The sequence below is a fragment of the Mustela putorius genome, unplaced genomic scaffold (genome assembly GCF_011764305.1).
Source record: "Mustela putorius furo isolate JIRA1106 unplaced genomic scaffold, ASM1176430v1.1 tig00001059_pilon_pilon_pilon, whole genome shotgun sequence".
Lineage (NCBI taxonomy): Eukaryota > Metazoa > Chordata > Mammalia > Carnivora > Mustelidae > Mustela > Mustela putorius.
Window position 1 is genome coordinate 2,968,696 of NW_025421553.1, and position 27,892 is coordinate 2,996,587.

The 27,892-nt window shown below is 48.5% G+C and overlaps 1 protein-coding gene across 4 annotated transcripts in view; it reads left to right on the top strand.

Annotated features, from left to right (window-relative positions):
- Nucleotides 1–27,892, top strand: part of MCC (MCC regulator of WNT signaling pathway) — a 433,071-nt gene that overhangs the window by 371,620 nt on the left and 33,559 nt on the right. For all 4 annotated transcript variants that reach the window (XM_045087128.1, XM_045087129.1, XM_045087131.1 and 1 more), the window contains 6 exons: nucleotides 10,545–10,691; nucleotides 11,638–11,727; nucleotides 12,809–12,957; nucleotides 17,462–17,602; nucleotides 21,276–21,379; nucleotides 24,039–24,222. In XM_045087128.1, the coding sequence (XP_044943063.1) occupies nucleotides 10,545–10,691; nucleotides 11,638–11,727; nucleotides 12,809–12,957; nucleotides 17,462–17,602; nucleotides 21,276–21,379; nucleotides 24,039–24,222 (815 nt within the window). The remainder of the gene's footprint in view (nucleotides 1–10,544; nucleotides 10,692–11,637; nucleotides 11,728–12,808; nucleotides 12,958–17,461; nucleotides 17,603–21,275; nucleotides 21,380–24,038; nucleotides 24,223–27,892) is intronic.

The window sequence follows — 27,892 nt, forward strand, 5'->3', positions numbered from 1 at the left end:
CCCTTCTTAAAGATGAGAAAACGGAGACCCACAGAAGTTTGATAATCTGGTCCTAGTCCACGCCGGTGCCAAAACTGGGCCCTGGTAGCCTTCTTATGGGATGCAATTTCATTGTCCTACTGTCCAGATGCTTTTCCTTGGTCCTCTTCCCTCTTCTTCTCATTCTGTCACCTGCCTCCACACAGGCTCGAAGTTAGTAAACCATCCTCTGTTATGGTAACATGGGCACCAGAATCCTTGGGCTTCGACAGGCCAGTTTTGTTAGCATGGTAAGACAACAGTATGCGAAGGCAAAAGGAGTTTGTTTCATAGAGGATAAGTGACCTGTATGTGTATTTCTCTTGATCTGAGCCCAACAGAGTGTCACTGGTAAAACCTATCACCCTTCCTCCTATGGTCTAAGGAGGGGTGAAGTGTGGGATCCGAGGCAGAGATCCCACAGAACTATGAGTCTTTTCATGTCCTCTTTGGAAACCATTCCAGGGACTCTAAAAGGGAGTCCTACACATTTGTGTCACGGAAAGTGTGAGGTAACACGCTCTTCTGAGGGCACCGGTGTTTGCTTCTCCATCCCTGGCCTCTCTTCTCCAGCCCCTGCTCTGAAATCCCAGGTCAGGCTGTTCAAAGGGAGACTGATGGACTCAACTACTTTCTTGAGAGCCCTTTGTTGGAAAGCTAGTAAGAATGAGAAAGGCAGCCCAAACTGACCTTTTCCCTGTTGGCGGCCATTTTGATGATCCGATCCAGGTTCTTCAGTGGTCTGTAGAACAAAAGAGAAAACAGTGCACCTAGCACATCTTCAGAAAATGGAAATGCTTTTGGGTTTGTTTCCCTTCTTCTGTTCTGTGGTCTCCCCTTCCTCTTCTGTTTCAGCCTGCACAAAATTGCCCTGACCAATGAAAATACAACGTTTCCTGAAATATAATGTAAAAATGAGAGATTCATAGGAACAAATGTATCCTTTCTGTAAATAAATTCTGATTCCTCATTTGTCCGAGGGTTCCAAGAAAAAGTCTTATAAAATCAACATAATAGAAAACAATTTAAAAAAAGGAAAAATGTCTTAATATCAACAATGACAACAAAAATAAAATGTGATAAAATCTTTTTTTTTTTAAGATTTTATTTATTTATTTGACAGACAGAGATCACAAGTAGGCAGAGAGGCAGGCAGAGAGAGAGGAGGAAGCAGGCTCCCCACGGAGCAGAGAGCCCGATGCGGGGCTCGATCCCAGGACCCCGGAACCATGACCTGAGCCGAAGGCAGAGGCTTTAACCCACTGAGCCACTCAGGTGCCCCAGTGAGATAAAACCTTGAGGAAGAGAGCCGTTCTTAGCAAAATCTGGACTTGGAGGAGGCTGTTCTCTGAGAAGCAGAAGGGCCCAACTGCACAGACCCCGTCGAGGAGAGTTTTTATGGCCTGCTGGTTCTGCCCCTCTGCAGGGCCGAAACAAACAGTGAAATTATGAACTACAACATAAGAGCTTGAAATGACAGGCTCCCCTCACCTCCCACGAACACGGCTGCACATCATAAGGTGAGTGGACCCCTCCAGCAGGTGACCGTGTTTCTAATCCTGCCCAGGACTCCCGGGCTGCCTTTCATTCCTGCGTGTCACCCGTCTGTGAACCACATTCACAGATGACTTCATCCATCCCGCAGTCGTCTTGTCTGCATCCCTACAGCTGTCCTGGGAGATGGAAGTGTCCAGCAGCTGACCCATCTTACACTTGTCCGGGGCTCCCTTTTTTGGTAGACCTACCCCCCCGCTTGGGAAACCCTCCCCTGCGCCCACCCCACTGGGTGCCAGCTCCGGTTCCAGAAACTTCATCACCAGCATCTTGCCGTCTGGCTCCCCTGATCTCGTAGGTTCCTGATCTCTCATCTTTGTATTTACTTTCTGTCATTCATTGGCTTTTATTTGGGCCTGCGAGGGCAGAGAGATAAGCCAACAACGTTCCTCTGTCAGAAGCACACTCAGTGAAAGGTCCCTCACTTTATTTTTTTTTTTACTCCTTTTATATCCCATTCCCTTTCCCCACTTTGCATATGTCTTTATACACAGTGTTTTGTGTCTTGCTTTTAATTCACGTACATGTTGTTGTGCCGTAGGCGCCTCTCTCTCACTCAGTACTCTGGATCTGCCCAGATTGCTGTGTATCCCATCGGGCCCGATGTACTCATAGTGTGTTGGGTCCCCACCATGTGGGCCGAGCCGGACAACAAGACTTCCCACTGCCACAGACAGCCTTATGGCACATGGGCCCTTGCCCACGTCCCCTCTGGGACCAGGTGGGATTTCCCCTGCAGTACGTGTCTAGCAGTGAGTCCTGGGGCGCGTCCTCCTTGGACTAACCATTACAGGCTGGCTTTGCAGAACACCTTGCCAGTCCCTGCCCTCATGGGCAGCATAAGAAGAAGGTTCCTTCTGTCTCTACTTCTTGGCCAGCTCCTGTGCGTACCAAGATCTCTTCCAGAGGGTTCTCTTTCTGGGTTTAATTTCCTGGCACCAGGAAGCGTGCATCCTTAAAGAGTCCTTTCAGTAGAGGTCCACGCAGGGCAAACTCCTGATTTTGGAGAATGTCCTTGTTTTTGCCCATGCCTGGCATGACGGCTGCATAGCTTCCTGTTGCTGCTGTGATGATCTGTCACAAGCTTGGCTGCAAAGAGCACGGACCGGGGATCTCACCGCCCTGAAGGTTAGAAATCCAAAGTGCATCTTACTCCCTAACAGCAGAGTAGTGCCACGCTGCAGCCCACACTCCTTGACTCGCACTGTGTCCTCCAGCTTCGAGGCCAGCCATGGACTTCCCTCTCTAACTGCCTCTCCTTCCAGGATGCCTCCCGTGGCTGGCATCTGCCAGATAATCAGGGATAATCTTCCCCTGTCAAGGCTCTTCCATCTTTTCTGCACGTTTCCTTCTGCCATGGAAAGTTACAGATTCACTATTTTCTAAGGCTACAATGTGGACATCTCTGGGAGCCATGGTTTGGTCTACCACAGTAGTTGAGCTAGGTATTAAATTTTAGGGCGATCATTCTTAGTCTTTGGAGGTTTTTTTTTTTTTCTTCCATTACATTCAGCAAATTACACAATGAGACTGATCCTGTGTTCAAGGTGCTGGCAACACAGCAGTGAATGGAACAGACCACATGCTTGCTCTCAGAACCTAAGGTGGCTCTGCCTCCCACCAGCTTGAAGATGATCTCTTTATTCCTTTTTCCCCTACATGTGCCTTACAGTGTTGCTACATATGCAATAACATTTGCATCCTCATTTTCCAAGTAGCTTTAGCGGCATAACAAACCACCCTGAACTTAAAAGACCTAAAAACAATGACTTATTCCTATCTGGAAGTCCATAGCTCCCCAGAACTGTGCAGCTGGCAGCCCAGCTCACCTGGGCTCAGATGTGGTTACAGTCAGACAGTGGCGAGGCCAGAGTCCTCTTGAAGGCGTCCTTCAAGACATGGGGGGAGGCTGGCTGTCTTCTGGGACCTCAGCAGGTACTGTTGGTCAGAAACTCCTGTGGGCCTCTTCTCTAGGTGGCCCGGGCCTCCTCACGGTGGAGTGGCCGGCTTGTAAGAGCCAGCATCTCTAGAGGGAGCAGGCAAAACAGATTCTCCTGGTCTAACTTGGCCTCGGAGGCTCTGAAGTATGGCTTCTGCTGCTGTCTGTTCCTTAGAAGCAGCCCTCCAGGCCAGGCGCAGGCAAGGGGAGGGGTCTGGGACTCGACCCCTTGATGGAGGGTGCATCAAAGAGCTTGTAGGTCTCGACACCCTGCCACCTGTTAGAACTCAGGGTGATGCCTCAGTGTTAGGACTCGGGTCTGCCTCCACTTCTGGAAAGCACATCTCTTCTCAGATACTGTTTCTCCGTCACTCCCTGCATTGTCTTCCTCTGGAACTCTTTTACAAGTACGTTGGGCCCTCGGTGGGCCATTTGTGGCTCCAGTGACACATACATAGTTTGTATCTCTTTAGCTCCCTGTGCTGTGTTCTGAATTAATTTCCCTGCGCTCTGTTTCAGGTCACTCATTCTGTTTTTGGTTTTATCCGGTGGAGAGGTTAACAAGTACATTGATTTTGTGTTGTCAGCTGCCTTTTCTGCTATGTGTTTTTCTCGTCCACCTATTCTGGTTTGGTGGCTGCCTGTTTTGTTTCCTAATTCCTTACTTTTTAGAGAAATTACTCCCTTTAGGGGTGCCTCGCTGGCTCAGTTGGAAAAGCGTGCCACGGGGCCATGAGTTCAAGCCCCATGTTGGGTGTAGGGATTACTTAAATAAAAAACTTAAAAAAAAAAAAAGGAAATTAATCTTTGTATCTTTCATAAGGGCCCTATGCAGATTGATTATGACATAGTTTGCTGTTTGCTTGCTTCATGTTTGTTTCTTCTCGGGTGGCTTCCTCTCTTGCTGTAGATTGCTGCCTCTCCTGGGTCACCAACCCTTCATGCAACCATCCCCCCATGGCCAGCCCCTTCCAGTCACGGGAGCATTGTCTCCTGTCCACCCTCCCAACCCTGCATCATTATGTGGGTGATTTACAAATTAAGTCTCTGAGGCAACCTCCGGCTGGCGAAATCCAGACCAGTTTTAACTCATCATTGCTAAGATAGGACCCTGTAGTACATAGATACTCAAATACTATGAATTTGGACTCAACACCTGAATGCTGGTGTGGGATTTTGGGTTCTTATGGTTGACCCCTCCCCACCCCCCCCCCCCCGGCAAGTTCTAGGGCTTCCTTCTGGCTTCCTGCTAACAGTTAATGCGCTGGTCACAGAAGGGTGGGGCGGGAAGGTTCCAGGCTTCCAGAGGAGGGTGCGCACACAGACAGCCTGACTCGCAGGGGCCCCTCTCCGCCTCTCCTGGCCCCACACGCTACACCCTGCTCTCCATTCCCTGGGCTGCAACACCACCTCCTTCCTAACCTCTGTAGCTTTCTTTCCCACTTCATTTCTGGCACCTGGAGATTTCACTGCCTCTCTTTTAACCTTGGCAGTGAATGTCTTTCTCATTATTCCTCTTTTATGCTACATTTCTATGCACCCTTAGGAGGAGGAGTGCCTGTTTACTTTAGTTGAGGCTGTCATGTGCTGGAAATGGTCATTTGTTTTGTTTCCAGACCGTTATTCCTCCCATTTTTTTCAGTCTCCTCATTCTTATGCTTCGTATACCTGCCAAAGCTGAGTCTTAGCCCGGCCAACCTCCTCCAGGTTAGACAGGCCGCCTCCTCTTGCGTATTTGATAGAATTTGACTTTACCATTCTGTTCCTTCCATCAATACTCTTCCTTCCACTTTGCATTTACAGAATGTGCCCAAATCTTTCTGCTAATGCCCTAAGCATGTGTTTTTCACTGTTATGGTTTTAATCCGTTTCTTATTCTTTACTATTATTTTCACGAGGTCTCCAGAGTTTGAAGAGAACAATGCATTTACTCAGCCTACTGTCTTGAATGAAAGAGCTCAGCTGAGTTCTCAGCGCTGCTGTGTAAGCTTTTTTCTTTTTTCTTTTCCGATCCTCATTCAGCTCCCTTCCTCGTTTCTGACATCTGCTGTTCCCTCCCTCAATCCTAGCAGAGGACCTCAGCTCTTTTCTCTTAGGGAAACAAACTGTCAGATGGGGGCCGTTGTGTTATCCACCCTCTCTCTCCCGTCTGCAAACTCATCTTTCTTACTGCCAGTCCTCTCCTCTTTCCCTTCTTTCCTGGAGCCAAGTCGCGTTCTCGTCTGTCCGTGGATCCTTCAGCTCACCTGGCTCTGTGTGGGCTCTCCTCCCCGTCCTGCCCCTGCCCTGCCTCGCCTCATCAGTGGACAGCCTCGTCTACAACAGAATTCCTAAACTATATACCAGTTCTGATCTCCTTCCCTTAGGTTATATTTCTAACTGCTGGCGGAGTATCCTCTACCCTTCAGCATGTCCAAAGCTAGCATCTTTAGTTCTCTCTGGAACATCTGCTCCTTCCTACGTTTTCCCCATGGTGCCGAGTAGGGTCTGGATTCACTGAATCACCCGGGGTCCCCCAGTTTGGGGTTGTTTGTTTGTTTGAACTTACTTGAATGGTTCTAGAACTGCTCTGACCAATACAGTAGCTACTGGCCACACACATCTACTTATATTGGAATTCAAATGGGCTAAAATAGAATACAATGAAAAATTCCGTGCCTCGGGTCCAGCAGGCACCCTGCAGACTCTCAGTAGCCACGTGAGGCGGGAGCGGCTGCAGAACATCACCAGTGTCACCAGAAGTCGTGGAGCGACGCAGGTCTAGGCTGTATTCTGCCATTTTTGCTCCCATCTCACTGCGTTTGAACCTCATCGTCTCTCTCGACTCACCCCCCGTTTCTTGCTCATTTCAGTTCATCCTCTTTTCCTAATCAAATGATCTTTTTATAAGGCCCTTTGCTCCCTTTGAGAGTCGTTAGGTTATAAACGAGAAATGCAGAGTTCTGGCATTTCAGTGTCGTGTCCACCCACCCTGCCTCTGTTGCCTGTTCCTTTTCCTTGGCTTGGCGAACAGCGACTTGACCTCCAAGACTGAGGCCCAGCGTTTCCTGCTGTGGCAAGGCGGAAGCAGTGTTTCTTTTATACTTGACGTTCCCATTGATATACCCCTTTTCAGGGTACGTTCACATGGCAGTGTTTGGTTAGACTCCAAGCCCCTAATAAAACAAAAATTTTACTTTCATACCCCATCATGTTTCCGATACATGCAAGAGATTGACTCCTTTTTTTTTTTTTTTTTTTGAGAGCGAGAGCATGCACGCATGAGGTCGGGGAGGGGCAGAGGAAGAGGGATAGAATCATATATAGGCATGGAGCCCGACCTGGGGTTTGGTCTCATCACCCTGTGATCACAACAGCCAAAATCGAGAGTCGGACACTTAACTGACTGAGTCATCCAGGCGCCCCTGCAACAGATCGACTTCAGGGCATCCTAGATGAGGACTGGCTATGTGCTCCCTTCTAGAGAAATGAGAAAAAATGACCACTCAAATCACATCTTGTATTCTGTTGCCAAACTCCAGTTGAGAAAACCTGGAAAAGGTGATGAATGACCTTCCTACAGGTATCGGTTCCTAGTTTGGGGTAGTTGTGATTCCTGGCCACCCCCCTGACTCCAAACCCCATAGTTTGTAGAGACAAACATATTTTTTTTTAATACAATATTTTCAGTGACAGATGGGGATATTATTTTTTTTTTTTTTTTTTAAAGATTTTATTTATTTATTTGACAGAGAGAGATCACAGTAGGAGAGAGGAAGGGAAGAGATCACAGAGAGAGAGGAAGGGAAGCAGGCCCCCTGCTGAGCAGAGAGCCGGATGTGGGACTCGATCCCAGGACCCTGAGATCATGACCTGAGCTGAAGGCAGCGGCTTAACCCACTGAGCCACCCAGGCGCCCCAGATGGGGATATTATGTAATTACCCCAAACTCAGTGGCTTGAAACAACAGAAATATGTTCTCTCACAGTTCTGGAGTCCACGCAATCCAGGTGTTGGCAGGGGAGGGCCTCCTCCAAGGGCTCTGGAGGAGAATCCTTTCTTGACTTAACAGCTTCTGGTAGGTCCCAGAGGTCTTTGACTTGAGGCCAGTCTCAGCCCTCTATCTTTATTTGGCTTTTTTCTCTTTGCCTTTTTTTCCCCCCTTAAATAATCTCTATGCCCAATATGGGGCTTGAACTCCCAACCCCAAGGTCAAGAGTCACACGCTCCACCAACTGAGCCAGCCGGGTGCCTCACATACCTCTGTGTCTTAAATTTCCCTCTCCTTTTCCTTACATAAGGATACAAGTCATTAGAGTTAGGACCCAGCCTAACCCGGGATGATCTCATCCTGAGATTCTTAATTTAATTTTATCTACAAAGACCGTATTCCAAAATGAAGTCCCATTCACAGGTACTGCGGGTTTAGGACTTGAACTTGAACTTGTCTTTTGGTGGTGGGGTGGGGGTTGGGGGGTGGAGTGAAAAGGGTATGACAAAACCTGCTGGAGGGAATAAGAACAGGAATGGAGACAATCACAGCTGAGTTTCTCCCCTCTCCCAAGCTTCCCCGAAGCGGAATCAGCAAATTGGCTGTAGCTTTCTTTTCTGTGCATTTATTCATTTAAATGAATTAGGACCCCTCCCCACCTCCAATCAAGAACAGAGAGAAGGCTGTTTAATCCAGCCAGCTGTCTGTCTTCATGACAAGCTTGCTCCACTCCCTTCAGACGGATTTTCTTCGCAGCCTAACAATTATCATTAAAGGATAAAGCGTAGACCAAAAATAAACATGTTTATCATTCTGTAGTTTTCAAAGGCGTCCTCTAGGTCTAACACTTTTTAAACGAAAACGGTTATTTAGATTTAGAAATCGTCTTAAGCACGCATGTCTGTGCACAAACAAGCCGTGGAAAGATCGGAAGAAAGAATGTTGGGCACCTTTCCTGTTTTTATTTTTCACTGCTGTCTAAATTTTCCACAGTGGACGTGTTTTACTTGAGTGATGTGAAGAAGAAATGTCTTTCAATGACATGGGTAGTTTTTATGCCGTTTTTGTAAATTCCCCAGGACAATTTATTTATATTTTAAAATAAGGTCAGTGGGCCACTTGCCATTCTAGGAACTGACCACGGATTGTTTTGTGAATGATTCAGATACTCTCTAGAATTTGGAGTGGTGTTAACATTATTAATTATTCAGGACCTCATCAGATTTTCACAGCAGGAGCAATGGAAATCCATGGTCACCATTAGGGAGGTTTCCTGGGTTTCAGGAAGCCAGCCTGACAGGAAATCAGGCCCTCCCCCTTTCCCATGTGCCCTAACGAGGCATCTGCGCCATGCCTCTTGGTTTGTTGAGGACCAGTCCAAAATGAGCCCTGCCATCTCTCACCAGCAATGCCCTTTGGCTTTAACAAGCATGTGTTTTTCTGGTCTTTAAACTATTCTGCGGTCTGCCCTGTGTCTGGTGTGCGATGAGGATGACTCGTGTTCCCATTAACCCCCCGTTACTGGAAGCCACAGGAGAGCGTGAGGCACTTTTAGCTGTTACACTGTTGAATGCAATTCGCTCTGAGGGAAATTTCCTATTTTGGCTTCTAAGATGTTGATGAATTATTGAAACTTCAATTACTTTTGGTTCTCAATTTAGCAGGATGGAGACATCCAAGATACTTAATATAAAAAGCTTTTTAGTCGCTTTTAGAGAAGGGTTTGGTGTCAAGGATGTGGGTGCATTCCTCCTGTCTCTGGGACTAAAGTGCTGTGTGGCCCTGGGGTCCCTTAGGATTCAGGATGTGAGCCCCCCGCTGGGAGTATCTGCAGATCCTGGGAACCTGTTAGAGATGCACATTCCACCTAGTAAATCAGAGTCCCTGGGGATGGTGCCCTGGGCTCTGTGCTTTAACAAGCCTCCTTGTTACTGGGGCACTGACAAGTTTGGAAAGCCCTGACTTAGATGCCTCAGTGCTAATTCTTCCCAGCAGGACCTGGTGCCTGTTTCTAAGGACACGGGTGTGCTGTCATCAGTTTGCCCTTCACGGTAGACATTGTACCTGATGACGAAACTGTGATCAAGGTCATCAGACCAATTTCTAACAATTATTTTCACTTACTTGGAACATGTCTCACTTTGGAAATCATCCAGCCATAACCACAGAGAAGAGACTTTGGGCCTTTAAATTGTGTGTAGGTAAAGGTGTGTTCCAAATGTAATTCCAAGGGCCCGGTGTTTCTCTTTTCTGCAGAAAGACTGTTTAGATATTCCTTCCGGGTTAGATATTCCTTCCAGCTGTCCCTGCGTAATCCCATCCTGAAGTCTCCTTGGGGGCGGGGGCTGCAGGGGCTTCTGTGTCTTGCCCTTGGCCTCCCCTCCTTGCCGGTGCACATGGCTCTTCCACACCATGCAGTTCTTCAGATAGAGTGCATCACCCTGATGCCTGTGCGCTCATACAAGGTGGTCTCCCTCCCCCAGCTTGTTTAACGCCACCACCAGAGCCGGCGCCTCCTCATCCTGTCCATTGTGGTCTGGGCGGTCACAAGACTCTGTCAAGTACCATCCCTTCCTTCCCGGTCAACTAGGGATGAAGGCACATTTTCCCCTTTTCGCCTTCCTACCACCCCCGAGGTAGATACTTACAGCATTCACATGCACTTGCACTGAAAATATTTGCTCTCTCTTCCTCCGAACTTTGAGCTCCAGGCGAGTGGCGGTTTCATTCCGGGTTCTCCCTCTGCAGAGCCCAAGATGTTCAGGCCTGTGAGGCAGAATGGATAAACATTCCTTAAAGATGGTCCTTCTACCTTGGCTGGGAGCTTTCAGAGCCTCAGAAAACATTTTTAGATCCTATTTGTTAAGAACAGATGACGGCCGGCCTGTGACAGGTCTAGTTAAGAATACGGCAGACTTTCATGTGGACTCAACTAAGTTAGTTTTAATTAGCTCTTCAGCAAAGCCTGGCTCTTCATGGAAATGATGACCCAGCCATCTGGCTATTTTGCTCTTAGGCCAGGCAAGCCACCAACTGTGTCTAAAGTTTGCATTATTGTTTCAGGTTCGAGAGCTTCAAACACGACTGCAGAGCGTGCAGGCCACGGGGCCCTCCAGCCCTGGCCGTCTCACTTCGGCCAACCGCCCAGTCAACCCCAGCACTGGGGAGCTGAGCACGAGCAGCAGCAGCAATGACATTCCCATTGCCAAGGTGAGCTCCAGGGGAGGACGGGAGCCCTGCTGTTTTATCTGGAATCCACACCAGTCTCTACCAAGCATGGCCATTGTGTGGGCATGGGATGACTCACAGAGCCCTGAGGAGCTTCCCTTAAGTCTCTCGCCGACCTCCTATACTAACTAACCCACTGGTGGCTTGGTCTGTCTTGACTATGATCTGGATGCCAACTCTCATTAATCAGCCAGCGGGAACAGGTCACAGCTGACCAGTCGTAGTAGAAAGTGAGATGTTTTGTCAGATTCTACCATAGTAAGAGGTGGATGGATAGTTGCTCTTGAGGACTGAGATTCAGCGCAGAAGGGACCCTGAGTAATGAACCAGTGGGTGCCCTTCTCAATAGGACCACCAGCCCTGTCTGCAGACCAGTAGGTTCTGTTGGGCAGGCCATAGCCGTTAGAGAGCAGCCCCTTCCTTCACGTATGCTGAGAGCGCCCCAGAGGGACTGTTCCCAAGACACATGTGCTCTTCCCTGGTGGTCTGCTGGTCTCTGCAAGGAGGGTGGTTCTCAACCATCCAGTTGAATCAGTGGGGTCAATCCATCATTTCTCAACCAGAAGTGATTCTAGTCCCCCCTTCCCCCCAAGGGATATTGGACAACGTCTGGAAACATTTCTGATGGTCACCGCTAGAGTGCTAGTGGCATCTTGGGTCTAGAAGCCAAGGGTGCTGCTAACCATCCCACAGGGCACAGAAAAGCTCTGTACAACAAAGAAAGTCCTACCCAAGCTGTCACGAGTGCCAAGGTTGGAAAACCCCCAGTAAAACAAATTGGTGGTAACATTGGGCGAGTGAGTTATTTTTAGGAAATTGAGGAATCCATTGAGTTGCCATGGCTGAACAGTAGCCCTGTACATGCACAGTCTCAAAGGTTTATCTGGAGAGTGAGGTGTCATTTTTTGACAGTGTTTTGTTTTTCCAGATTGCTGAGAGGGTGAAGCTCTCGAAGACCAGGTCCGAGTCTTCGTCGTCAGATCGGCCGGTCTTGGGATCAGAAATCAGTAGCATAGGGGTGAGTGTTCGCGAGAAGCCAGGCAAGAGAGTGCCCAGTAGGGCCACACAGATGGCAGAACTTCCCAGCTTGACCTCCTGTGAGCACGTTAATTATAAAATAAATCATACCCCATTTCCCTCCAAAGGATCTGATTAAAGGGTACGGTGGTTTCTTCATCCGGGAATTACTTCTTAAGCTATAAGACTTTCTCTTTTTCTCTACCTGAAAACTGTCAGAAAGAGGCGATTTAGGTCTCATTACTGGTGATGGAGATGAAAGTCTTCAAGTAACTGCTTTACATCACCCCGGTCCCCCGAGACCAAGTGGGTCAGGGAGCTCTAAAAGAATTTTACCTTTTACACATGCCTCTTAAAAGGGAACGTGTTCTCCAGGGAGGATGACTGCTGCCTTTGAAGTGCAGCCCAGTGCTGGGAGAGACCGGAACCTTCTCGCTTAGTACCAAGGGTTTCCATCTGGAGAGCCTATAGACCCCTTGGGGCCATAAGAGCTGATGGATGGTGAACAGGGAGTAGCTTTAGTTCCCTAAGGAATATTGTTTTAAGCTTGGGGATGAGGCTGAAAGAGCTAGCTGTTTGATCCCCAGGGGTGGGGAAAGCCTGAACAGTACTTTTAAAGCCCTGATTTAGAATTTTGCACTGAGAAAAATTGCCTGCATCAGATTCGGCGCCAGGGCCAAACTGTGAAAATAAAGGAGCCGCTGCTCTCTTTGGCTGCAGCAACCAGAGATGGGGGCCCGGAGGCGCAGGGGGCTCAGGAAGGTCAGGGGAGTCCAGGCTTTGTTTGATACCCCAAAACTGGAGAACTTTAAAGAGGCGTGCTCCCCCAGATCTGCTGCCCGGCAACACAAGCCTAGAGGATACAGCCATATTTTGATCCTGTTGTTGTACTATTTTCGCAGTAGTAAACTTTTTTAATCATAGAATCATGTTATACAGACAGAGAAAAATCAGGGTGGCCATCTTCGGGTGCCTGATTGTCGAGGAATATCGACTGTAAATTCTTCTGCATGCAAAGTGTGCTGGAGGACTGGTCCCTAAAGCGACCCTGTCTAGAGCGGGATTCGTGCCCACCCATGCAGGTATCCAGCAGCGTGGCAGAACACCTGGCCCACTCTCTTCAGGACTGCTCCAACATCCAGGAGATCTTCCAGACGCTCTACTCACATGGATCTGCCATCTCGGAAAGCAAAATTCGAGAGTTTGAGGTGGAAACGGAACGGTTGAATAGGTAAGGAGATATCCTGTATATTGGAGCGGTGGTGTTGTGGGGGGTGGGGTGCTGCCCTCCTTTGCTTTTCAAAGAGCAATTCAGATGGGCTTATGAACTGTGACACAGCCGCTGGTGCGTGGGGAGTTCCCACCTTCCTGTCCATCAGAAGAGTGCTTACGGCCCTCAGGGCTGGCTTCGTGGGCGTAGGCCTCGTGTTTGGAAGGAACCCCCACTTGGCTTTACTGCTCTACTGTCACCATTTTGATTTCTTGGGGTGCCTGGGTGGGCTCTGTTGATGAAGCATCTGCCTTTAGCTCCTGATCCTGGAGTCCTGAGATCGAGCCCAGTGTCGGGCTTCTCCCTCTCCCTCTGCAGCTAACCCTTGTTTGTGTGTGCGCTCTCTCTCTCTCTCTCTCTCTGTCAAATAAATGGATAGAATCTTTTAAAAAATAAAAATGAATTCTTAATAATGTATGAAGCAGGGTTCCACCTTTTCATTTTGCACCGGGCCTTGCAAATTATGTAGTAAGTCCTGGGAGCTATTCGTAATGAATGACAAGTAGGTCAGAAAGACAAGATGGCTACGCAGTGTGTAGGCCTGTGCTGCGGGGAACCACAGAGAGTGGCTCCGGAATGTTGAGTCAGCATCCCAGGGGCGCCTGGAGCTATCAGCAACCAGCAAAGGCAGTCTGATGGGTCTGATCGAGGCATTCCGGGATTGACCAGGCATGCTGGTCTAGCCCTCCCTGCTCCTCTGGAGGGTTGCTCAATCTTATTCATGTTCTTTGTGAACGACGCAACCCTCCATCCCTACGTTCTATCCCACTTAGCCCTACTTAGAAGCACTTTAAGCACCCCGAACTGTCCTACTTAGAAAAATTTTCCAGTTCGTTGGATTCTTCCTAAATCTCACAACAGAGGGAGTTTGCACTCATGCCTCTTGGCAAAGACTTGGCTTGTAGGTCATCCCTGTGATGAGAGTTGCTGAAAAAGCAAGGAAGGACCAGGGCCAAGTCCTGGTAAACCACTGACTCACAGTGGGTCCCGCAGGGGCAGAGCACAGTACTGAATCCCATCCAAGTGTGGTGCGGCTGGCCTTGACCCACCAATCTTCAGTGGGAGAGCATAGTCAGAATTTGAAAGGCTTGTGAACTAACCGGAAAGAAATGTGGATGCCAGTCCCCCTCCTCTGTTGCTTAATGCCATTCCCCTGGTGTCTGGCAAACCTGAATAAATTAAATTATCATATTAGTCCTCCCTGATTTGATGCTGTTTAATATAGTGCTTGAGGACTAAGGAAATGCAGCAATCTAGGTCATTTCAAATCTGGAAATTAAATGGTTTCCTTATTAAATCCAAAATACTTAAGAGTGACAATCCTGATGATTACCTTGTAGCAGTAAAGAAGCTGCCCTCTCAGTGCGGCTGGGAGTGCTTAAGAATTGAATCAGATATGCCCTTTGCAATTTAATGAAGTCAGATGCCTTCAGGGGCCCTCTGTGAGTGAGGATCTCCTTTCCACAGATTCTGGGACTTAACAAGCCTGCTTTGTGGTTGAACTTGGCGGTGGTTCGTTTCTTCTCCATCTGTGCACCTAGGAGACACCAAAGAAAGGGGAAGCATTTGGTGATCACGGCTCACGTTTATTCCGTGTCTCACAGTTTACAGAGGGTTCTCACAATCACTTCATCTTCAGCTTGGGAGGACAGAACAGTCCCATTTTGTAAATGAGAAAACAAAGGCTTCCATGTTGAGCGACTTGCCTTGAGTCCAGAGCTGTTAAATAGCCCAGCTAGAATTCTTCCCCTACCCCCCGCCCCCACCCCAACCTTGGACTTCCCCTCCAGTGTCTTCCCTATGACCATAGCTACAACTAGATGCAGGAATAACCTTAGAAATAGTCTACCAGTATGCCCTGATGTCTGTTATTAAACTACCTAACCTTGAAGTCAGGGGCCCTATTCTACCCACCAAAATGAGAGCCCTTAGCTTTGTGATTGTGCGTGGGGTAGAAGTGTTTCCTGACTTAACAAATCTGTTTTAAGCATCTACTCGGTGTTAAGCTATTTGTCGTGCAAAGGAGAATGAGACAGACAAGGTCCCTGCTCTCGTGGAGCTTCTATTCTATTCTGGGAGCTGGACAAGAAGCAAACAAAAGGAGATCATAAGAAAACTCCCAGTAAACAGGGCAGTGTGATAGAGCAGGGGCAGGGGTGTTGATTTTTAAGTAGGCTCCACGTCTAGCAGGGAGCCCGGCCCAGGGCTCGAGCTCACAACCGTGAGATCAAGACCTGAGCTGAGATCAAGAGTTAGACGCTCAGCCAAAGGAACCACCCAGGTGCCCCCAGGTGGCTGTTGATTTTAGATGGGTAGCCAGGGAAGGCCTCTCTGAAGAGACAGCTGTAAGTTGCGATTTTAAGGGGAAAAGGAAGCATCCATATGACACATTGAGATTCTTACAGAGCAATTAACAACCTTAAGGTGGAAAAGAAGGTTGACATGAGGTAGGATCTGTCCACAGCCCGATGGAACTGAAAGAGAGTGAAGGAGAAGTCACACGCAGTAAGGGGGCAGAGTCGGCAGGGTGTGGTGGGCATGAATTTTGAGGCTGTGGACCAAATTGGCTGTTTATTCTAAGTGTCACTGGAAGTCTTTAAAGGGTTTGTTTGTTTATATAGCAGAAGAACAGGTTCCGTTTAAATTCTGAGAGCTGACTCAGGTGTAAAGAATGGAAGGAGGACAAGAGTAAAATGCAGAGCAATGAGTGCAGTGGCCCAGCGTGGCCAAGGTGGAGGTGATGGGAGGAGATGCCGGGCAGTGGGTTTGGTGGTAGAGTCAGTGCAAACTTCAGCTGGATTAGATTGGGATGTAAAAAGAAGGGATGGTCTCGAAGATTCTCACATGTCTCTCCAATATTGTTGGGTGGATGGGGGGTAGCATTTACTGAGATGGAGAAGATAGAGGAGGACAGGGTTTGGGTAAAATCCAGAGTCTCATTTGGTAATGTTAAGTTTGAGGTGCCCTTGTGATATCCACATGGAAATCTCCAGAAGCAGTTGGAGATGTGAGACAGGTACTCAGAAGAGCTGTCTGGGCCAAAGAAATTTGGGATCCAGAGGAACATAAATGTCTATTAAAGTCATGAGACTAGATAAAATCACCCTGGGGAACAGGGGGAGTACTGACAGAGGAGGGCAGCCAGGACTGAGTCCTGAGGGAATGCCAACCCCCACAGATTTCAGAGAGAATAAAGAACAAACAAAGGAGACCAAAGAAATGACCTTTTAGCCGGGAAGAAATCCAAAAGGGACCTATCATACCCCAAGTGAGAGAGAACACTCTCAGAAGGAAGGAGTAGCCTGTTAGTGGGGTGTTGCCTGAGAAGGCCCCTAAGATGGGATTGGTCACATGGAGGTCTGTGAGCTAGCTAAAGAGTTTCACCTACTTAGTAGGGACTGTTTTAAGACATCTTCATGTCAACAAGAACACAGAAGTATGTTCTTGTAAAACCTTACGCTGAATTAAGCTTGGAGTTCCCAAAACCTCTCAGTGGTTTGAACTATATGCTTACCGGATATCTCCCATGTTGGAGTGAGTGTCTCTATGATCTGCTCTAAGATATGTGGTCCCAAGATTGATCCCTCCATGGCAAATGGCTTGCAAACCCCTTACCATTTCAGGAGTCACTTGGATTGTGTATGTGTGAAACCCTCTGTGTTGGTGGTCAGAGTACTATAAATGAGTGTGTCCCTGGGAAATGAATCATTGCATCCAGAGCCTCCGTCCCAGGACAGAAAGCAGAGAAGCTGAAGGCTTATGTTTTTCGAACTTTGCAGTAAACTCATTTGCTCTGAATTTATAGTCCCGATTCCTATAAATTGTGAGGTTCCTGCTGCCTGTCCTACCAGCAGTTAGCAACTGTGGGACCGTCCAACCTGGAAGGAGATTTGGGCACAATCCTCCGTTCCTGGTCCATTGCGCATTCAGAGGCCGTTAGGGGCAGTTTCTTACTCCCTGATTCATCTGTTGCTTTTGCTCTGTAGTGAACGGTTAAGAGTACAGGATCTGAAGTCAAATTGCCTGGTTCAAATCCCTGGGCAAGGCACTCAACACCTCTGTGCCTGTCCTTGCTCCTCTGAGAATGAGGATAATCATACTTCATCCAAAGAGCCATGGTGGGTTATTAAGCACGGGGTTTTAACAGGTAGTAGCCCTTCCTAAGGGCTTGAGGTCACATGGTTGACCTCTCTCCCTGGTAGGTACCCAGCACATGCTCTGTCCCGGGCTGGGTGGGAAATAACCTAGGGACATGTGTGTATTTCTCAGTTCACACAGAATTTAGTGGTTCTCCTGCTTAGAGCTGCTCCATTTATTACTCCCATCAGTTACATTTGCTAAAACCGCTGACAAGCTCACATCCTAACAGGTGTGTCTGGCCTGGATCTGGCTTAGACGACTCCAATATTGGCAGATGAATTGTAATCCTACTGTGAAGTCATGGAAGATTTTTCTCCCTTTGCAGCCGCATCGAACACCTCAAATCCCAAAATGACCTCCTGACCATAACCCTGGAAGAATGCAAAAGCAACGCAGAGAGGATGAGCATGCTGGTGGGAAAGTACGAATCCAACGCCACCGCGCTGAGGCTGGCCCTGCAGTACAGGTAGGCAAATGTGGGCCGGGCGTGCGTGTGCGCATGCGTGCGCGGAAGTGCATGTGCGGATGCGTGCGCAGAAGCGCCTGTGCGGATGCATGCGCAGAAGCGCCTGTGCGCATGCATGCGCAGAAGCGCCTGTGCGCATGCGTGTGCGCACGCAGGGCGGTGCGGAAGGGGTGGCATTTTAAAGTAGAAATGCATCCGTGGTAACTTGCCTTAAAGTGGAAACCAGGTTTTTAGAACGCATTGGGGTGGGAGGGTTGGACCCGCAAACATAGTGTGATACATATTGAAAATCCATTAGACCTTGTGGCAGTGAACAAAATAAGACTAACGAGTATGGTGTCGGAACACTGGTATGTCTCTGCGAACGTGTTGAACGTGAATATTATTGAAGTAATATCACTCAAAGTATTTATTTTCATACTTGTATGCCCATTTGTTGCCTTTTCCAGTCTTTTTTTCATTGTCCTATGTATTTTACATGGTTATAAATCCGGGACATTCTGTTTCTTCAGTTTATGGTAGTTTTGTAATGTTTCATACTGTAGGGATGGATGGCGGTGTCCCCTGCCTCAAGTTTATATATTGTTTTATTTACTCATTTCTCTAAGAGACATTTAGACTTTTGCTGACTTGGGATATTAAAAACAATTTTATGGTGAATAATTTAATACGGATAATGCCTTCATCCTTTAGACTATTTTCCTTTGGAGAAAATCTCCAAAGGAGGAATTACAGGTCAAAGGATGTGAATATTTTTGTGGCTCTTCAGGCATACGTGCAGTTTTTTTCCCCACAAAAGCAAGCCAGTTTAAGTGACTGCTGTTCATCCATCGACAAGCAAGCAGTATATGATTGTACCATTTTTTTCAGTCCCATCAGCATTGGAATTTCTCTGTTTTCAAGTGACTGTTTGTTTCAGAGTGACAAAGCTATGCATTATTGTTTTCAGGGGTTTATTAGTGGTTCCCTTTAGGCATATTTGCCAAGATCCAGAGTAATGACTGTACCTTACTCTTAGAGTCTTCTGAAAAGATCAATGTGTTTTAAGAGACTTTGTTTCTTCACAAAACAAAATCAAACTCCAAAAGCTTTGAGACCAGGGGCGCCTGGGTGGCTCAATCCGTTAAGCATCTGACTCTTGATCTCAGCTGAGGTCTTGATCTCAGGGTCGTGAGTTCAGTCCCATGTTGGGCCATACGCTGGGAGTGGAGCCTACTTAAAAAAACAAAACACGTGAGACCAAAGCTCAAGCGCAATCATGCTAGTTTACAGACACACCAAAGCAAGCAGATAATCCACCTATGATAACTCTTGAAACAGGCCGCTCTGCAGTCTGCCTTTGATCTGTGTGGATGAAGCAATGTTGCTGTGTGTCTAACCTGGAAGATGGACTACCCTTGAAAGGAGGGGCTGCCAGCACCCGGGGCTAGTGATGGGGCTCTTTTCCTTATCTCTCAGTGAAAGAAGATGAAAGTGAGACAGTCAACAAACAGATGGTCTGTTGACTAAGTGTTGAGTAAAGCAACATTTTCCCGCTTAGCTTAGAGAAGCTAATCGGTTATTTGCTTAGCAGGGAAATTTCTGCTCAGCAGGCATCTTGTCCTGGACTACTCAGGCATTACACACATGCTCCACTTCCTGTGCGGACATGGGTCCCTGTGGGTCCCATGTGGCCATGGGGAAGGGGTCCCTCTGAGATACTTCCTATACCTGGTGTGTCCAGTGATGACAGGCACAAAGAAGAGAGACTGATTTCTTCCTCTTAGAAATCCACATTTGTCAGGTTTCATACATATTTCAAGGAGCAATTTTACACACATCTAATAGAACTTTCTGTGATGTTGGACCTATTATTTATCTGTGCTGTAGTATGGTAACTGTTAGCCACATGTGGCACATAAACTATACAGCTATCACCCCAGAGGAACTGAATTTTTCATTTTATTTAACTTAAATTCTTTTAACTTCAAATAGCCACATGTGGCTAGTGGCTACTGTAGGTCTAGGTCAAAATAGTCTTCTTTCTGGGGCTTTCCCTGCCTCCCTCCCTCATTCCTTTCTTTTCTTCTTTCCTCCTTCTCTCTCTTTCTTTCTCCTTTCTTTCTACCAATGATTATGTAACTATTTCTTGTGGCACAGTTTCCAGAGTCAGGAAGCTGGGAGTGACCCCCTCTAGGTAGCGTTCCAGCTCAGAGTCTCTTAGGAAGCCTGCTTGAGCTGTCAGCTGGGGCTATGTCATCTAAAACCTTAACTGGAGCTGGCGGATGTGCTTCTGGGAAGGCTCGTTCACACAGCTGTTTGGTGGAGTCCTTCACTCACCATTGGCTGGAAGCTCCTCACCACATGGATCTCTCTGTGGGGCTGCTCGAGAGTCTTCAAGACATGGCAGCTGGCTTTTTCTAGAGAGGATGATCCAAGAGAGGACGTGAAGGGAGAAGAGAGAGTGACCAAGATGGAAGTCACCATGCTTTTAAATAACTTCATCTTGGAAGTGATATTCCATATCCTCTTAGTCCCATAGACTAACTCTGGTACAGTGCAGAAAAAGACAACACGAGGGTGTGGACACTAGCATATGGGGTCAGTGGGGGACATCTTGGAGGCTGGCTACCACAGGCATAATACCTTTCCTGTTTAGCCAATCGTTAAAGAAGCAGTAAGCTTATTTCTTCTGCTTTATTTTTTCCTTTTTTGAAGATTTTATTTGTTTATTTGACAGAGAGAGATACAGTAAGAGAGAGAACACAAGCAGGGGTCATGGGAGAGGGAAAAACAGGCATCCCACTGAGCAGGGAGCCCGATGCGGAACTTGATCCCAGGACCCTGAGATCATGACCAAAGCGGATGGCAGGTGCTTAACGATGAGATACCCAGGCGCCCCAACTCTCCCACTTTTATTGCTTCTCTTGTATCTTTCTAGGTCCTAGTTCACTGATCTATTTTTTTTTTTAAAGATTTTATTCATTTATTTGACAGACAGAGATTACAAGTAGGCAGAGAGGCAGGCAGAGAGAGGAAGGGAAGCCGGCCCCCGGCCTAGCAGAGAGCCCGATGCGGGGCTCGATCCCAGGACCCTGGGATCATGACCTGAGTCGAAGGCAGAGGCTTAACCCACTGAGCCACCCAGGTGCCCCAATTGATCTATTTATTTTTAGAGAGAGAGCATGTGCCCATGGGTACAAGTGGGGGTGGGGAGTGGCAGAGGAGAGGGAGAGAATCCCAAGCAAGCTCCACACAGGGCTGCATCTCACTACGCTGAGATCACAACTTGAGCTAAAGTCAGGAGTTGGATGCTTATCTGATTGAACCGACCCAGGTGCCCCTAGACTCTAGTTTAAACCAAAAGTTTTAAGTTGATGTTGGACCTATTAGCTGAGATCACAACTTGAGCTAAAGTCAGGAGTTGGATGCTTATCTGATTGAACCACCCTGGTGCCCCAGACCCTAGTTTAAACCAAAAGTTTTAAGTTTAAGTGAGAGGGGAGAGGGTGGGCATCAGAGCAGAGCAGCAAGCCCCTGGCTTTATACAGGAATATTTGCAGGTGTTTCCTTGCTTCTGTGGACAGCGAGGCCGAGAAGCAGGTCTGGATCTGCTTCCCCGGGGGACAGTGCAGCACTGAGGAGGCTCCCTGTCCTCTGCCAGAGCTGAGGATGCCATGTGTTTCTGTTCCAGTGAGCAGTGCATCGAAGCCTACGAACTCCTCCTGGCACTGGCTGAGAGTGAGCAGAGCCTCATCCTGGGGCAGTTCCGGGCGGCTGGCGTGGGGTCCTCCCCTGGTGAGTGTGGCCCAAGTTCCTCCCTCCCTCTGCCTCCTTGTTCCCTGCCTCCTGGGCTCTGTGGTGCCCCCATTTCGCTGTTGGTATTAGAATACCTCCCGATGACATGAAATTCGCTTGTCAAGTGTGTTTTTCGTTTTTTCCTCATGACTGAGTGAGTAAATTGTTTATGTTGAATGCGGCAAGAACTGGAGTGGAAACAGAATTACAGGCAAGTTAAAACAATCAAGCCCTCTTAGGAAACATACTCTCCCGGGCCAACAGTAGGACCAGATGGAGCAGGAGGCCCCCAGTTTGTGATGAAAGGGACCGACTTTCCCACAGCCTCTCTCTGGGATGCTGACTGTTAAGGGTCCCTTTGCTGCCCATGTAGCCTTTGCTGAGATGCACCGCTTCTGTTGACTTTGCTTCTGGGTGGTGTTGAGGCATGGGTTCCCCCTCCCGGGTCTCCAGGTGCCTCTTAAACACAGAGGAAATGGTTCCTCACCCTGCTGTCCACTTCAGAGGGCTCTCCCTGGGACACAGAGCTCAGCCCTGTGGGCGAACAGAGGGGTAAGCCAACCCACTTGCCTCGCACTCGGCAATGGCTGGGAGCCTTCACTGGGGCCGCCCTTCCAGGATGCACCTTGCAAAGAGGGTTGGCATGGGGGCCTCCGGAGTGCATCTGCATCCCTACCCCATTGTTCTTACCAGCTCCTCCCCCTCACCTGGGGTCTAGCTTGGGCACTGAACACTGACAGGTTTTTCCTCCTTTAGTTTTGACCTGGACAGGAATATGAAGCAAATCTGAAGGAAAGGAAGTATCCCAGGCATTAATTTCCTGCTTCATATCTAAGATACCAAGCAAGGGAGCAGGTCTCCATTTGCATGGGTGACCACCCTCCTCCCCCCACCCCTTTTTAAGAGTATTAATATCCCAGCCCAGATGTAGAAACTCTGCCAGCATTTCCATTAGAACCCTCATTTTTCAGGGTCTTTTCACTAAACCATAAAACTTTATACCTCATATTAAACAGATCCTAAAATGATCTTGGCATGCTGTCAAGTTTTTTTTTTCCTTTTAAATATCTGTATTAAGGAAAATGATCAATTAAAGGGGAAAAAAATCAATCCTCTTATTTCCAGTTTGTATGATCAGAAGATGCCTTTAAACCATCCTGTCCTGGAAAGGTACCTTTTATTAGGCTTCTCTCTACTTGGCACAGTTACTTGGTAGGAGCTGGAAGGGCTTATATGAATCTGCATTTAAAATATGTAAAATCAATAATGAAATGCTTTGTATTAACATAATCCTGGGTAGCTCATGATATATTTATCAAACGAGCCAGTCAGTAATATCATGCCTGCTTCAAAACAGAATTCAAAGAGCAATCAGTTGGTAAGATGGATACAAACTAGCTCATTTGTGGAAGGAAGGAAGGCAGGCATGAAAGTTGTCAGAGATGGGGCCGCGTGGGGGCGGGGGAGGGGGTGGTCCAGGAAAGCTCACCCTGCAGGATGGGGACACCCACGCTTCTTCCCCAGGCTCCATAAAGCTGTGAGTTGGCTTACGTGGGGCAGTTCCTTATGAAATCTCCCTTCCATTCTGCTGACGGGAGCTGTGGACCCACCGTTGCGCTCTAATGGGCCCTAGAGGCGCCCGGCCGGGCGAGGACTAGCTGATGACATTGCCGCCAGTATCAGCCCCTGTGCTTATTTCAGTTTCTTGTCGATGACACAGGCATTCGTTAGGTTCATCCTAGATGAGTTAGACCAGCGGTTTTCAAACTGTGTCCGGGGAGGCTGGAGGAGTCTCTTGGGACCTCAGCAGTGGGTTTGGAGGATGGGGGGGAAACCAGAATGTAGGACCCCCACGCCTGTTCACGTCACCCAGTTCTGCATTTACCATTTTGGTGCCTTGGGCTTTAGCATATGATTTCATCTGAAAGTACTTCGAAGACTGGGGATCTAGACTGAAGAGGTAGCAAACTGGTGACCTGTTGGGCCAGGATGGTTTTGAAAACACAACAAGAACATGAACAACTTTGGCTAGGAAGTCACTGTCTGGCCCTGTGTGGGTGCCCGCCGTTCCTGATGTCTTGCTCCAGCCCAGGGACCTGACTCCTAGAGGCTTCAGGGCTTGTCACGAACCATGCTCCATCAGAGAGAGCAGAGTTAGGGACAGCAGTGGTAGAGAAAATACACTGCTGATCTCAGGTGCTCATCTTAACTCTTCAGTGTTTCTCTTGCTTATCCAAAGCTCGAAGCAAAGCTCTGGCTGTGTGCAAGGCACAGTTCGGGCTTCATTCATGAGAATGTGCCACCACAGGAAAGAATGGCCATGTGGTAAATTGCAGCTGAATGGGAGAACTCAGGAGCCTGGATCCTTAGAAAATCACAGCATGTTAGAGTGAGAGACAGGCCTCAGAGATCACGCTGGCCAGCCCTTCATTGATAGGGACAGCAGAGCCTAGGGCAGAGACGTGCCTTGCTACGTACAGTCTCTAAGGGACGGTTCCCGGCCCTGCCCATGTGTCTCTTCACTGGCCATCTCCTGCTCGTTTCTCTCCCCCGGGCCATCTCTGCCCCAAGTAGCCAAAACTGATGATCCGGACCATGCTCCCAGGCCTGTCTCATGTACAAGCGTGTGGATTAATCCTTTGGCCTCTTTGTAACACAGGAGACCAGTCAGGGGACGAGAACATCACTCAGATGCTCAAGCGTGCTCATGACTGCCGGAAGACAGCTGAGAATGCGGCCAAGGCCCTGCTCATGAAGCTGGATGGCAGCTGCGGGGGCGCATTCGCCGTGGCTGGCTGCAGTGTGCAACCCTGGGAGAGCCTCTCCTCCAACAGCCACACCAGGTAATTCTCAGCCCTTCTGCTACTGGATGGACATGTGTGTGCCTGTGGTCTACTCACCGGGCCGGACATGTGGGGACCCAGCTCTCAGCCTGTGAGGCTTAGATGAGGTCAGAGGTGCCCCCATGCTTGCAGCCTGTTCCACCCGGGGAATCGGGGGGTCAGCATGAAAAAGCTGGGAAGGGCCTTCCGTGGCCAGTGTGGGGACCACAGCCCAGACAGAAGGGATGTTTGCACAAGAAGGTGGAACCCAAGCCTCCCTTTCTGCCTGGTGCGCTCACTCCCATTTTGTTCTGTTCTCCATTTCTTCATAGTTCTTGATTTCCGAGAGCATCTGGGGTAGCATAAGGCCCATTTGCTGCAAACAGTCGCTAAGCATCTACGACCCAAGCTGGGTCCGATTTCTGAGCTCCATTCCCTCCCCTCTTCTCCCCGGGCCTCTGTCCTTCGTAAGCTCTTCTAGGGCGATAGCCTCCTCCTCTCCCATCTCTTTTGCTCTGCAGAGTGTTGCCAAATTCAGAGCAGGTCGTCTGCAGACACTCAGCAACGAGCCTGAGTTCAGGTTCAGTGTCTGTGAATCTAGAAGCGGGTACATGAAAAAGATGGGGAGGAAAGCAGCGAAGACCTGGCTGAGCATACTTTGTGGAAGCCACTGGATTCTTCCAGAACGGGGTAGAGGATCAGAATGAAGCCTCTGCTAGCCATCTTCTCAGGTCTTACCACCCAAGCCCTATGAACACCTTCCCTTTATGTATCAGTTCTAGGTCTAGAAACTACTTTGTTACAGATTCTCCTGTGGTAGCCAAATCATAAGACACAGGAAGGTGACTTACCCCGTTCGCACAGGGGAGAGAGCCTGGGCTCGGAGATCTGTAAGTGACTTGGCTAAGTAAGGTCTCACGGCTGACAGAGGCAAGTTGGGACTGAGCCCCAGCACTTCGGCACCAACGTATTACTCTTGGCACTACACCAGGCTGCATATCACGACGTTAAAAACACAGTATCCACTTGCTGACCAGAGTGACAAGAACCTCAGAAGGCTGGATGGGATCTCAGGAGCCACAGGGGAAATCCTGGCGTTTCCTTGGTGCCTGAAAGCAACTAAATGTTCCCGTCTCTCTTCCCACTGGCAGGACCCAGCCATCTGGCTGAGTGCCTCCATGTATCTGCCCCAGCCCTGGGGCCTTGGGAGAGGGGCTGCTCCCAACAGCAGAGCTGGCCAGGTGCTCACAGGCTCCAGGGAGCCCGTCGCTTTTGACTCCGGCGCCTCAGTCATCTTATTCAGTGAAACAGAGATTATAATTTATTTTTGTCTTAAAAACCACATTCTTCTGCTGAACATAGAAAGCAGATGCTCTCCTTAATGGCTTTTCCAGATGTGTATGATCTATAATTTCCTCGTTCATTCAGAGTAGAAACATAGTCTCCAGGCTGTCAGTGATGCTGTTCTGTTGAATCCAAGAACACGAGAAGCCAGTCGACGGGGAATATGTGCTGTTTCAGTAGCTTTGAAGGGGCTTGTTACACATTCTTTGCTCACACCTCCCCACTCCCCAAATAATTCCGTTTTAATCCAGATCAGAGACAAATTTGGAGACAAAATGGACAAAAAGACTGTCCTTCTAGGGGAGATCCTCATTTTGAGTGTTTGCTGGAAATACTTTAATGTACAGGTGAGCCTTGATTCTGAGATAGTTTTCTTAGAGAAATTTAATTTTTGGTGATATCTTAACACAGGCTGAGTTTAATTCAGGACATGGTCTTTTTTTTTTTTTTTTTTTTTTAAGATTTCATTTATTTATTTGACAGACAGAGATCACAAGTAGGCAGGGGGGGGTGGGGGAAGCAGGCTCCCTGCCGAGCAGAGAGCCCGATGCAGGGCTCGATCCCAGGACCCTGAGATCATGACCTGAGCTGGAGGCAGAGGCTTTAACCCACTGAGCCACCCAGGTGCCCCCATGGTCTTTATTTTTTAAGGATGCTCTCTGCCTCAAATGGGTCTTCCATCAAAGTATAGTGGACTCTAATTCAGATTCCACTCTCTCGTCCTTAAAAATTCACTTTCACCCTCCCACCCGAGTTCGAGCAGCCAGGGTGGGGCAGGAAGAACCACATGCAGCCCACTGGCGTGGCATTCCACATTTTCTCGTCCTGACACAACCAGAATATTCTTATGCGACCCGTGGGCTCTGAGAAAACGTCCCAAACCACCAACCCTTTTCATAATTATAATGACTAATTTTGTGTGTAAATCTTGTCATTCCAGCTCAGACATGCCCCCATGTCAAGTTTAGAGGGAGAAAGAGATGGAGTTTTCTGTGTCAGAGCTCTGTCTGGCTCCGTAGCCCCCTTTGCCTCCCACGATCACCGACTGGCCCGGAGAATCCTAATCAGAGTGTCGGTCAGCTGTTCCTCAAGGTCTCAGGAAAGGAATGCCGAGTGTCAGGTCTCCAGATGCCTTTCCGGCAGCAGACGAATGGCTGCTGATGACAGGAGGGTCGTGGTTTAGGAAAGGAACAGCAGCAGAGTAGTTACCAGCGAAAAGAATAAAAAATGGTAGCCAGCCCTTCACCTGACTGTTGGCAGGAGCCTAGAGATGCTGCTATTTCGCTCTTGAAAAATTCAGTCCTAGCCTCATCAGTAGTTACAGTAGACTTAATGGACTGAGGAAGTAAGTAACGTCGATGGCCTGGATAGCTTTCTCAGCATCTCACAATAGAGGGACCAGGGGACTAAATTGTTGAGATGGGAATAGGGAATCCTTAGTCAAGCCCACTCTTCCTGTCAAGCATCACAATTTCAGTTCATTCCATGGAAGCACAGCCATTGATCTCAATCTACAGAAGGACATGTGGCCAAGACAGAATAAGCCTCAGCAGATCTGTCCTAATGGAGACTAGAGCTGCGTCCCTTCTGTACCACTGTTGGGTGGGGATCACAGTGCGCCATGGGAATCCGGTCACCGCAGCTTCTCTGGGGAGCAGCCGGGCACCTTCCAGGCATCAGGGTTCCAGCCGGCTGACCATTCACCCCCAAGTTGGAGTAAAGGCAGTGGAACTCAAGATGCCCACTGTTCACATTCTAAGCTTGTTGTCTTAGGTGAAGTCTCCCTGGAGCAGAAAGGAGGGTTGATGACAGTGGAACCCTGTCCTTTGAAAGGATGGATGGGATTAGAATGGCCAGCCCATTAGGAAAAGCCTGGGCCACCACCATCAGCAAGCTTCTGGGAGTCAGAGACCAGATCTGGCTGTTGTAACTGTAATTGTTCTCATCCCTGTGAAGAAAGGAGTTGCTTTCTCATCCCAGCTATCAGGAGAATCCATCCACAGTCCTTGGGATTAGAGCTTAGAGGTGCTAGTACATTCTGAAGCCCAGCTCAGACACATTCCTCAACACGACAGCATGGTGCTAAGGCCTGCTGCTCAAATGGCCTTGTCATTTATCTTTAGGCTCTATGAAGACTAGGTAGAGACCTGAAATGTGTTTTTTAAAGATTTTATTTACTTGAGAGAAAGAGAGCACATGAGCAGAGGGAGAGGCAGAGGGAGAGGGAGAAACAGGCTCTCCACTGAGTAGGGAGCCCGCTGTGGGGCTCGAACCCAGGCCCCTGGGATCATGACCTGAGCCAAAGGCAGACGCTTAACCAACTTAGCCAGCCAGATGTCCCAGAACT